The following is a 13,061-nucleotide window of genomic DNA, read 5'->3' on the forward strand; positions in this document are numbered from 1 at the left end:
ACTTTACAGCAAGAAAATATGATCGGGGCAAATGTAGTGTGAACCACTCTCCATTTATTCGGATCGCAAAATGATTTATTTGTAAGTGGGAATGAGGCCTTGGCTTGTTTCTATGGGGTATAAGGAGAGAGATCTCTGAAATGGAGAACATTTTGGAATTCCTCTTAGACAGAAGGTTGAAATGTAGGACTTTTCCTGGAAAAGGAGAATGTCTAGTCACGCTGCATATGAAGGCAATAGCAAACCCTCCCTGAACCAAACTTGTCAACAAGACGCCATGATAGGGTTTCCATAAGTTGAAGGCACACATCAACATTTCTGTTTTACAACGGTTTCCAAAAATCCTGTAACCATCACCAGGACCACCACCTCGGTCCTGAACCTGGTGAATTTGAGTCATGTTTTTGTAGCCTGAATTATCATCTTGCTGTGTTCAGTATGTGGTATACCCTTCAAAACTCTTCTGAAAGTGGCTGCTAATACACAACCACTTCCTTTTGCAGAGAGCATATAATTAATACTCTGTCAGTTGTGCTAGCTTCCGGGCCCAATTCAAAGAGTTGGTGGTGACTCTCAAAGACTTTGACATCCTGAGTCTCCTGTACTAGGCAGCTTGCAAACTCTGCAACCCTTCAAAAGCATCAAGCGAAACACCATCCTGCTAGTAGGTACCACCTGCTAGCATACAAAGGAGGACTATCGTGGCACTACTTGCAGTAGTAAAACTGACTCCCTACGTTGACAGAATTTTCCTTCAGAAACCAGGTAAAGAGACTCCTGTTTAGGCAGATGTTACTGGATATTTAACAGTAATTTTGTTTGCCATGTATTTCTTTAAAAGGTTTTCTGGTATACAGTGGGCCTTTGGTATCCTCTGGGGTTTGGTTCTGTGGACTGCAAAATCCATGGATGCTCAAGTCCCATTAAATACAATGACACAGTAAAATGGTGTCCCTTATATAAAATGGCAAAATCAAGGATTTGCTATTTGGAATTTATATTTTTGAGGGGCATATTTTCAAGGGTGCTTGAACCCATGGATAAAGCATCCATGGATATGGAGGGCCAACTGTATTTGTATTTGCTGTTCAGTAGGGTTTTGAGCACATCCAGACTGACTGAAAAATTCCAGATTTTGTCCTTTTTTTCATCTGAATTTATACTGAGTTAACATAAACCAGCCTGGGGAGTCTCTGATCCCACCAGGAGCTGACAGGAAATATTCTGGGATAAACAGAACATGTATGGCTCTCCAAGGTAAAATCAGAAAGAATAGCAACAAAATCTGGGATTTTCTGGTCTTTTTTAAATCAGTGTGGATGCACACTCACAGCTCACAAACCACAATTTTCGTCAGTCTAAGCAGTGGTTCTTAACCTTTTCTTTACTTGTGACCCCTTTTAAATATTTTTGTTGCTGTGGACCAGGGGCATCCCCACCCCTGGTGTCAACTGGTGTTCATGGGGATGCCGGGTGGGCATTGGTGGCTAAAACGACATGCTCATTCCTTCTTCTTTGCCGTGACAGCGCCCACCTGGTGAGGAGACATTTGCCACTCTAGTGAAACTGGGCTGGGCATGCTTGCATTCTCTTTTCCCACTGTGGCAGCAGCTTCCTTGTGAGAAGACCATTGCTGCTACGGTGAAGCCACACCAGGTGTATTCAGTCACCTCTTTCACTGCAGTGCCCTCTTTTTGAGGAGAATGTGGGTGTCACGGTGAAGCAGGTCCAGGTGCATTTGGCCTTCTCTTTCACAGTAGTGGCCTCCTTGTAAGGAGAACATGGCTGTCATTGTGAAGCAGGTCCAGGTGCACTTGGCTTTCTCTTTCACTATGGTGGGCTCCTTGTGAGGAATGTGGCTGTCACTTTGAAGCATGGCCAAGCCCGCTTGGCCTTTTCTTTCATAGCAGTGGCCTCCTTGTGAGGCAAATGTGGCTGTCACTTTGAAGCAGAAGTTACTTTTTACGGACTGTAAATGGCCATGTGTAGGGTATGAGATTCTGGGAGCTATAGTCAAAAAAGTAACTCTTGCAAGTTTGGGAAGGAGAGAAGGAAACGCTAATATGTGATGATGCTACATCATGTAATTTGTCCATGGAAGACAGAGGTTTGCAAGAGAGCCCATGGGCTCCTGGTGACACATGGGATGGTCCTAATTCATCCCTCTCAGGCAGAAAGGTATTATAGAAATCTTTAAAATAAATAATATAAATTCATGTCACCTGAGGCAATAATAGGGGTATAATGTTTACAGCAGGGATGAGGAATATGTGCCCTTCAACATCTTGTTAGGTACAAAACACACTGCAAAAATAATCCAGTTTGAGATCACTTTAACTGCCCTGGATCAGTGCTAGAGAATCCTGGGATTTGTAGTTTATTATGGCACCAGAGCTCTCAAGAAAGCTAAATGTCTCACAAAACTACAGTTCCCAGAATTCCATAGCATTAAGCCAGGGCAGTTAAAATAGTCTCAAACTGAATTATTTCTGCATCGTGTTTTGGACCTTAGACATCAATCTGTCCCTATGGGCTAGGTTGAATAGGGCTGACAGGGGTTGGAAAAATTGAAATAAATGTTATAATTTAATAAAATTCTAGTAGCTAACAACAAACCTTCATTATAGTTATAGTTCAGGTTGCAAATGAAGTAGCATGAAGTAACTGTTTCATATGGCAGATTAAAGGGAGCAATATGTCAACTGTTTCATTTGTTCTTGTTAGGCTGAAGGAAGGAATGCCATGAGAATTATCCAGCTCTGATGCCAGAATGTTTTAAACACAATTGGAAATTAAAAACTAGTGAACATGCCTGTATATACACAACAACATTTCTAGTCTGGAAATGGGTCTTGAAGGGGATTTTACTTCATTTGCGGAGGCATCCTGAGCGAACAGTTGCTCTTTGTGTAGAGAATAGGTGTGTGTAGGTATTCCCCATAACTATTGCCACCCAGTGTGTTACTCCTGCCCTTATGATCTTGCCAACTCTGCTATCCAGACAGATAGTCCTACAAAGTTGGATGGGGTTGGAGCCTTGAGACAGGGCTCAGCTTATGAAGTTTTTCCTTCCTCTGGAGACCAGGCTGTAAGAGCAGACTGGAGGGGATCTCTATTCCTGACTGCCTTGCCCTCTCACAGAGTAACCTTTGGAGTCACTCCTGAGACCACAAACCTTACTTTCTCCTGAACTGGTACGTTTTGTGTTACCTACAGGAACTCAAATAACAAAAGTGACAGCTTCAGGCATTTTTATTTCCCAAAGAGTCTGCTTGCCCCTTTTGTACATAATGTCCAGCAAAAGGTTAACGGGTGGGAGTTAAACTGGACTGGGTTGAATGTACTTTTGCATCTGGGCTAAGCTCCATACCAGTCATCACAGGATTAGGCAATTCATCCATTTTACAAACAGGCATAGCTCAGGGTCATAGAAAGAGAGAGATGCTGATGTGACAGTCCTGGAAAGCAGCATGGTTGGGTAGTTTAGCTGCAGTGATTTCACTCTCTCTGTATGTGTATGCATGCACGCCCATGGGATCATGGCTGAAATCTTCATATCCATTTTGTTGCATCATGAGTGCTAACTGGGTACTTTTGAGTACTGAGTGTGAGGAAGATACAGGTTTGTCTGGGGATAATAGAATACTAGATGCCAGTATATATGTTGTTTTCTGGTATGTTTGGAGACTTGTTGTGCATTGTGTGTGTACATGAAGTGTGTTATGCCCCTAGTCACCCTGTTGGTTTCCATAGCTGAGTTGGGATTTGAACCCTGGGCTTCTATTTTAGCACTCAGACCATTACGCTATGCTGCTGTCCTGTGTGTGAGATACACAGTCCTTTCTTTCCTCCTACCACCCCTCCCCCCCAATTGTAAATGTGTGTTTCTTTTCAGTAGACATGGAGCTCTGCACCTCAGGACAGGTTCATATGTCCATACAAGTGACAGCTTCCATTTTTTAAATACCAGTGTGTGCATGTGCACACACAAGGTCTATGGTCTTCTGCGGCTGCCTTCATTAGGGCCTGCACAATAGATCTTCATAGTTGTGCAACCTTTAAATCAATCTGTTAATTTCCCACTATTTATAATGATGCCACAAATCTGTCATTTGGAGTTCCTCTTGTCCCTTAAGCACTATGCATGTATGCTTAGATCATACATTTTCCCAGCAAGATCCAAGAGAGTGGTCATGAGAGAAGGAGCACATTAAGATATTTTGTCTTGAAGTGAGGCTGTTTCAGTGTGCTCATTCTAGAAATGGGTATTGCATAGTTGAGTATTTGAACTACGTAAGTACTGTTCAAAAATATTGTCACACATTTTCTTCATCTTAACAATCAAGCATTCCAAGGGTATTGCTAGAAAGCTTAATTTCCTTTGGATAACATTACAACGGAGACCTTCACTGTCTTTGTAATAGCTGCTTTACATACAAATATGAAAGCAGAGCATTCTGGAAGCAAACCAGCATGCATGTACCATGCAGCTGATCTGCTGACTCTGCAACTCGTTTTCAAAGGGAGCAACTACATCCCGTAGATGTTTCGGCTTCAGTCAGCTCCCAGCTGTCTTTCTGCTTTTCTCTAAATTAAAACTACAAATGGGCTCCAAGCAATTTCTCCATTCCCTCTCTCTAGTTGGAAGGTTTAGGCATATGTTTCCAAAGACTGGAGAGGGATAGTCAGAGAATTCCTCTACTAATGAGCTCTGTTTGAGCAAACTTCAGTCAACCATCTTGGATTATTTGCTGCCATCAGTCTACGAAGGAATCACCCAGCATCTATGACAATATTGTAAGAAATGGTTTGCAATAAGGGCAACACCTTTTCATTCTTTTGTGCATTTAGTAATGTGTAATACTCACTGGTTAGAACAGGTTACAAAATTTAGGGGGAGGGAACACACCACACACTCATCAGCCTACCAAAATTTAAGTAAGAAGAAGGCTGATCCAGGGATCCTACAACCCTTAATGTTTCTTAAGTTCCAAAGCCAGTAATTGTAATTATGTTTTGAGACTTCTGTTTTCTCGGCTACAAAACCAACATTTAAAATGTAGCTTGGCCACATTGTCCTTGTGCATCTGGAAAAACTGGGAGTACTCTCTTATCCTGTTCAAGACTGCCTTCATTTTGCAAATAAGAGCCATACTTATCAGAAGGTAACCTTCTTTTCCCAGATGAGCACATGGCTAAATCACTGCTACCTGTAGGTTTGGGTGCATGACAAAGGATCTCAATATGCTCCTCTTCAGTGATCCAGTTACATGTACAAGACTGTTCAGTTCAGTGTTCAAGAAATTCCCTTAAGCCCCTCTCTATTCTGCCCTGAATCTTCTTGAGCAAATAGGTCTTGTGCCTGCTCAGTCTACCCACGTCTTTGCAACTTAAAGAATTATGTTATTTTATTGATTGGCCAGTGACATGGAGAGCCAATATGAATTCATTTCACCACATAAAAGCCTCAGATTCTTGTTCTGTAGTCTGAGCAGCTTCTTCTTTAAATATAATGATCAAGGTTGCTTCTAATTCTGTCATTGTCATCCCTTGACAGAGAATTTAGTATCGGATTGCTGCAGTCTGATGTTTTCTATGTTGTTCTTTGATCTGTGGGTGTGTTTGAGATAAAAATATAATACAGTTATAGCAATACTCTGTTTAGAGTAGAAGGCAAAGTGCTGATGAAAAATTTCAGAGCTCTGTTGCCTTTAATTAAAAACTTCCTATTTTCAGATCCTGTCCATGTTATTATTTCATGTTCAAGGTTTGCTGCTGTTATTGTTGTTGTGTGCCTTCAAGCCCTTTCTGACCTATGGTGACTCGAAGGTGACTCCATCATGTGATTTTCTTGGCAAGATTTTTTCAGAGGAGGTTTGCCCAGAGGCTGAGAGTATGTGACTTGCCCAAGGTCACCCAGTGGGTTTCATGGCTGAGTGGGGAATCAAACCCTGGCCCCCAGATTCATAATCCAACACTCAAACCATTACGCCACACTGGCTTCCCCTCACTTTTTAATAGCAAAATATTGTTTACGTTTGTATGTCTTGGACTGACATTAAAGACAAAAGCGCTAGAAAGAGGATAGAAGGCAGGGAATACCCATCCTATGTCTGATCAGTCCAGTTGTTTGCCCACCAAATAACCAAAATATGTATTTAGGCACATTGGACAAAGCAGATGTACTGATACAAATACACAACGGATAGTGCAAAAGAAACAATATTAGGAACTTTCTCCATTCAAGTACCAATAAAAATCAGTGGGGACTAAAGAAAAGTATGGAAATTGTTCAAAAGCACGAACTAGAATGGTTATGATTTTGCAGTCAGAATACATGTGTAAAATACACTAAAAGCCTGAACTTTAAAAATGCCTGCCAAAATGTTTTTTATGGCTTGCCTAAGAGTGAGCAACAAAAGAACCACATGTAACGCTCTTGAGAGGCCATTATGACATTCTTTGAAAAAGCCCAGTTGCTTATCTCACCTACTACATACCTTAAGGATGTGGTGGCTTAGTGGTTAAGATGCCACTTCTGACGACTGGAAGATTGGACGGTTGGCAGTTCAAGACCCGAGTGCTACATGATGGGCTGAGCTCCTGTCATTAGTTGCAGCTTCTGCCAACCTAGCAGTTCAAAAGCATGCAAATGCAAGTAGATAAATAGGTACCACTTTGGTGGGAAGGCAACAGCATTTGGTGCAGTCATGCTGGCCACATGACGACCAGAGCAGTCCTCGGACAACGCTGGCTCTTCAGCTTAGAATTGGAGATGAGCACTGCTCCCTACAGTCAGTTATGAATAGACATTCATGTCAAGGGACAACCTTTACCTTTACATGCCTTTTATTGTGAGAGAAAGGCTGTGGGTGTAGAGTAAAATTTCTGGTCAAGCGCAGTTATATGGGGAGAGGTAGTTGTTCTGCCCCAACACAGCATTTCTGTTATGGTCTATTGCCCTAAATTGTGGTGTTAAGGGTGTTGTACAGAAAACTATTATCAGCTGATTAGGCCTGTGTGTGCATGTGTTTCTATTTTGACTGTTTATCCTTTATAGATCTTCTCTCTGGGTTGTTCTCTATTTCAGCTTCCCTTGCTTCCACAATCTCAAGGGTCTTGTCGTCTTGTCTGTTTTTCACATTAACCTTCCACTCATCCCGCCATTCATTATCTCCTTTATTAGTTCTTGCTGTTTAACTCTAGAAAAAAGTATAGATTTTGTTGACTTCAAAGTAGCTGATGTGAATTGATTGTCTGGATAGACATATAGCCAAACATACCAGATGTTGCAAGAGTTTATCAGACAAGGGAAATTGGAAGTATAATCTGATGGCAATCATGGGGTTTAACGTTATTGCGTGATAGACCGCCACACACAAATTTGGGCAATGGGAAGTCAGTCTGAACGCAATCATGGGGTTTCACGTTATTGCGTGATAACACACAAATTCAGTCAATGGGAAGTCAGTCCGAACGCAATCATATGGTTTCACGTTATTGCGTGATAGACTGCCACACGCAAATTCAGGCAATGGCATGCTATTTTCGGGCAATGGGAAGCCAGTTCAAACACAATGCACATTGACGTAATTGCGCTAAACTATCGACTTTAAGTGAATGCGTTCTGGCCCCACTTTCTTTTCATTCGAATTTAAGAGAAATTCCTCCCGTTTGATAAACTCCGTAGTGAGAATAGTGGTTCCTAAGGTACTTGGCTTAGAGATCAAAGACATCACCTTGAATTTGTATTCTGTTCCAGAAACAAATTGGCAACCAACAACATTTTAAAAGGCCAGGGGTTAATGCTCCCCAGATTAAATACCTTAACCAACTGATCTGTCTTCAAAGGAAGCTCTGTGTAAAGCTCATTATACCAATCTAGTCTAGAAAGGACTTTTGTTGTTGTGCTCCTTCAAGTCGCTTCCTACTTACAGTGACCAACCTAAGGCAAGCCTATCATGGGGTTTTCTTGGAAAGATTTGTTCAGAGGAGGTTTGTCATGGCCAAGCTGGGAATTGAACCCTGGTCTTCAGTCCAGTTGTCAAACCACTACACCACTCTGGCTCCTTACCTAGAGGGGATTAGAGGACAGATAACTTGCCATGCACAGTTTTATGGAACATATGTGTGGCATTTCACATACAGCAAGGACACCCATGGAAAGGCACATTAGCAATGGTGTGTGGAAGGCTGATCTGGGCAGCATTTTCTGAACACATTATTGGTTGTGCCTCTTCTGCTGGAGCCTATTGTATCTTCAGATTTGCAGAGTCAGATGTACTCATGTGTCATGGCCCTGAGTACCTTTTGGAAGTCTCTCGTCCTTTTTTTTTTTAATGCAATTTGAAACAACCAGTGTCTCTGACACATTTTAAGCTGTTTGGGCTGAATCGTGTTGAGATATAGTGCTTTCAGCGATGGAAAGGTCCAAATAAGACAGAGACAACCGAGGGCCAAAGGATGGAGGAAGGCCAAGAAGGAGATCCTGTATACAGACAGAGCCCCTTTCCCCTCCATGCCTGGGCTTGTTGCTGAATGACATAAATGTACAGTGACCAGATGTCAGGTGTGTGTGTGTGTGTGTGTGTGTGTGTGTGTGTGTGTGTGTGTTGGGGGAAGGGAGAGCGGTCTGTTTGTGGGCAGGGATCAGAGCAAGGAAGAATGTGAGACGGAAGTTGGGGGAGGAAGAAGAGAGAGAAAGAGGGAGGGAGGGAAGGTGAGTGCTGGCATCCAACTGGCATCCAATGTCCTCTGGACACATCCCAAGAGGCTCTGTTTGTCTTTCAGAGGGAAAATGGCAGAGAGCTCCTTGTTTGCGCAGCGCCTGCAAGCCATGATGGTAAGTGTTATCTCCCTTCTCCTCTGCCCCACTTGGACTCAAATGGGGCTCAAAGGTCTCATCCAGGGACCTCTGCCTCTGTTCCCCCAGGGAACTTCCCCAACAGTGCTCCAAAGACTGCATATGGGGTGCATTTGTTGGTGCGGGGAGATAGATGGCAATGCACAGTGGCCAGATCAATACTTCTAAAATAAGGCATCCTTAGATACAGTACAAGACCAAAGGTGCCATTCAGCACAGGCATCTGCAGTGGTCACGTTCAGGGCAGACCGAAATCTGACATGGTACAATAAAGCACATGAAGTATATTTTGCAGTTGTAAGATGTAATCCATTTTTCCTGCCAAGTTTGCCTTGGCACTCAAAGCAGCCCATGTTGTTTGCCCTCTGTCTGTGGCCTAACATAGTAAGGGGCACATTCAGCAGAGTGACCAGATGTCCTACGTTTCCCTGACATGTCCTACATTTGAGCCTTCTGTGCAGGAGGAATTCCAAAATGCCCTCCATTTTGAGCAGGACTGAGAAACATGAGTTTATATTTATATAGAATCATAGAACTGGAAGAGACCACAAGGGCCATCCAGGCCAACCCCCTGCAGGAACTTTCAATCAAAGCATCCCTGACAGATGGCCATTTGGTTTAAGCTTTTATTTTGTAATGGGCTACATTTTTCTAGAATGTCTTCCATTTTGCAGTGCCTTGTCTTCCTTTGTGGTGACATCTGGTCACCCTGATATCCAGCCATTGAGTTCTGCTGGTGGGAAGGAGAATTGTTGGTGTCACACGACTCAGGCCAGCTCCTGCTGATTGGATAAGTGGGTTGTGTGTGATTTATGGCAATTTTTGCATCATTGCCTCATAGTTCACTTGCTATAAAGATGTAAGCAGCATGAGCAGTCTATCTGAGCACTGGAAAAATAGGCCTGTCAGCAACAAGATCCTTAATGATACAAAATCGTTCTGTTTTTAACTTGCCCCAGTCATTACTCATCACATTCATGGGGTCAACATATGCATAACTGCTGTTTATACATTAACTCCTTTATGTAATGAGAGAACTCTCAGCAAGTAGGATGGTCTTTTGAATCCTTATAGCACCTGGAGAAAGAGAAGCAAAGGGAAGTGAAGGAAAGAACAGCGCTGTTCTTTAGTGGGATTATATAGCTTATCTGTTAGATTGGATTTATTGCTAGGTTCTGAAGTAGGGGATAGTTCCCTGGATCCTTCCATATCACTTTTATGAGATCTGGGAGTATTCTAATTTCTCCCACTTCTGCTAGAAGTATGTCGTGGTGGCCCTGTTCTAAGCAGAGTGGCCAGATGCAAAAAAGACAGGACTCTGAACACTTTTAATAGCTGAGTTGTTGTCGTTGTTAGCTGCCCTCAAGTTGACTTCGACTCATGGTGACCCTGTGGAGAGACATCTCCAGGATTCCCTGTCCTCAGCTGCTCTGCTCAGGTCCTGTAGGTTCAGGCCCATGGCCGCCTGATCAAATATAACCACCTGGCATGTGGTCTTCCTCTCTTTCTACTGCCCTCGACTTTTCCTAGCTGTTCAGAAGATGTCATTGTGAAATGCTTTCTTCTACACAACTCTTATGTCGTAACAGCCATGTCCATGTTTGCACCTAGCCACCCTAGTATTGCACAGAACTAGATAGCTGGACCTAGACATCCTTTTTCTTTCCCCCAGTGCTTCTAGGTCATGCTAGGTAGGGGACATTGTAGGAAATTAAAAGAATGGCTTTGTCAGCAGAATGGGCTGATGGCATTGTGGTACAGTGGACTGTACTATATGAGCAAAACAGCAATGTCCAAAGGCTTTCCCACTCCCTCAAAATATCATATATAATTGACTATAAACTGACCTCATGTATAAGTCGAGGACAGGTTTAGGGGCTAAAACTATGGTTTTTGATATGGTCCATGTATAAGTTTCAGGTAAAATGTAGGGGCATGTGACAAAGGATTTATAGGATGAAGCAAAGGAAAATGATGCCAAAGAACTTAACAAAATCCCAGCAGGCATAACTATATGTGCTAAAAGGCTGGCTGGATGGATGAGAGAGCAGAGGTGGGATCAGTGCTTTCAGGACAGATTACACTTTTGCTTTTCACCGAGGGATGGCTCCCTTTTTATAAGTACTTACATTGACTCATGGATAGGTCAACTCAGTTTATTTGGGGTCAATTTTTTGACTAAAATTTCTAGACTTATATATGAGTACATACAGTAATAATTCTGCATCATTATAACATGATCAGCATAATCAGAGCAATAGATTCTGTGGGAGAAACTATGTATGAAGGAAGAACTTCCGATCTTACTTTTCTTATTGTTGTATGCTTTCAAGTCATTTCTGACTGATGGAGACACTAAGATCATGATTTTTTGGGGGGCAAGATTTGTTCAGAGGAGGTTTGCCATTGCCTTCTCCTGAGGCTGAGAAAGTGCAGCTTGCCCAAGGCCACCCAGTGGGTTTCATGACCAAGCTTGGAATTGAATCCTGGTCTCCAGGGTTGTAGTCCAATACTCAGACCGCCACAGTATGCTGTCTACTTTGCATAATTTTAATTTTTGTTCTCAATAAAGCTATGGTTGCACATTGTAAATTTACAATGTGTAAATTTACAGCGCTATATAAATAAAGGTTAATAATAATAATAATGTAAATAATGATATAACTAGAACTCAAGACTAAGGGAAGTTACTCTTTTAGAATATAATCCCCAGAATCCTCTAGCCAGCACAATTTTGTACCATGTTAGCAGTGGGATTCTGTGCAAAAAACAAAAAGTCCAAAAAGTAAGTTTTCCAAACTAGGCTAGAATGGGGTTGTTCCCACTTAATATTTGAAACGATTTAAAATACAACGTTTTTAATAAAATCGATTCAAAATAACACTGTTCTTATCCCGCTATCCGAATCGCTTTGTTCATCGTTCCCATCTGGTTATTTAAATCGAAGTTTTTACCTGCAAGCGTTCCTACTTGGCATGAAATCGGTGTTTAAATAAAGCGATTCTTCTCCTCCATACCTTATTTGGAGCTGTCAATCAATAGTACGTCAGAATGACGTAACGTTAATCCGGAATATTTGGAAGCGATTTATCTTTTGGCATCGTTTCCATTTCATTGACTGTTTGTGAATTTAGCGAATTTAGGAAAGAGAATTTAGGAAACCCAAGCTCTTTCCAGAGGAACTATGGGATAGGTTTTGCATGACAGCATCCCCTCTTCATGTCTCCCAAAAGACAGCCAGGGAGAATCCCTTCAGAGAGCCCAGAGATCAATGAAGCAGGCTGCTGGAAAAGCAGGGAGGGAGCACTCTTCCCAAAGATTCTCTTTCCAGGGTTGGAGGAGAAGGCAGATTCCATTTGAGAAATGGAGGGAGAAAGGCTCTATCCCCCCCCCCCCCCCATTGATCAGAGCCCTTCCTTGCCTGGGCGAGATCAGATGCCTCCTCGCGAGGAGCTTTCCCTTCCCTGCCTGGGTGAGATCAGATGCCTCCTCGCGAGGAGCCTTCCCTTCCCTGCCTGGGCGAGATCAGATGCCTCCTCGCGAGGAGCCTTCCCTTCCCTGTCTGGGCGAGATCAGATGCCTCCTCGCGAGGAGCCTTCCCTTCCCTGTCTGGGCGAGATCAGATGCCTCCTCGCGAGGAGCCTTCCCTTCCCTGTCTGGGCGAGATCAGATGCCTCCTCGCGAGGAGCCTTCCCTTCCCTGCCTGGGCGAGATCAGATGCCTCCTCGCGAGGAGCCTTCCCTTCCCTGCCTGGGCGAGATCAGAGCCCAAGCGGGCAGGGAATGCCTCTTCGAGAGGAGCCTTCCCTTCCTGCCTCTCCTCCGTTAGAAATGGGCTCTCCCCACACAGAGGGGAGGTTGCAAAAATAAAAATAATCCTTATCTCTTATTGAAAGACCACAGCGGACAAAGGGGTGAGGGAAGCAAAAATGGCCACAGCTACGACGGATGGGGACAGAAAGGGCAACTCCCCCAAGGCCAGCCCCATTGCACTCGGCTCCTCCCATCCATCTAACCCGATTTCAAAGGTTGTCGTTCCTATTTAAATGCTCCGGTTCCTAACTCGAATCAATGGAAAAACGTAGGTCGGACCCTAGTGTTTTTTTAACACGCGTTAAATGAGGAAAATTCGATTTAAATTTTTATCCCGCTCTACGATTCGATTTGTAGTGGGGACGATTGCGGGTTGCTCTAGAACC

General features: G+C 43.2%; 1 protein-coding gene across 7 annotated transcripts in view; it reads left to right on the forward strand.

Annotated features, from left to right (window-relative positions):
- The window catches only part of PALM3 (paralemmin 3), a 78,156-nt gene that overhangs the window by 29,864 nt on the left and 35,231 nt on the right, over nt 1-13,061 (forward strand). For 6 of the 7 annotated variants that reach the window (XM_089486679.1, XM_089486667.1, XM_089486674.1 and 3 more), the window contains one exon: nt 8,791-8,842. In XM_089486679.1, the coding sequence (XP_089342805.1) occupies nt 8,798-8,842 (45 nt within the window). In that variant the 5' untranslated portion in view covers nt 8,791-8,797. Of the gene's footprint in view, nt 1-710; nt 766-8,790; nt 8,843-13,061 lie in introns of those variants that run through there. The other variant, XM_089486689.1, reaches the window with a different exon arrangement.

The sequence above is a fragment of the Sceloporus occidentalis genome, unplaced genomic scaffold, assembly GCF_023333645.1.
Source record: "Sceloporus occidentalis isolate IW3139 unplaced genomic scaffold, rSceOcc1.0.p SCAF_1, whole genome shotgun sequence".
Lineage (NCBI taxonomy): Eukaryota > Metazoa > Chordata > Lepidosauria > Squamata > Phrynosomatidae > Sceloporus > Sceloporus occidentalis.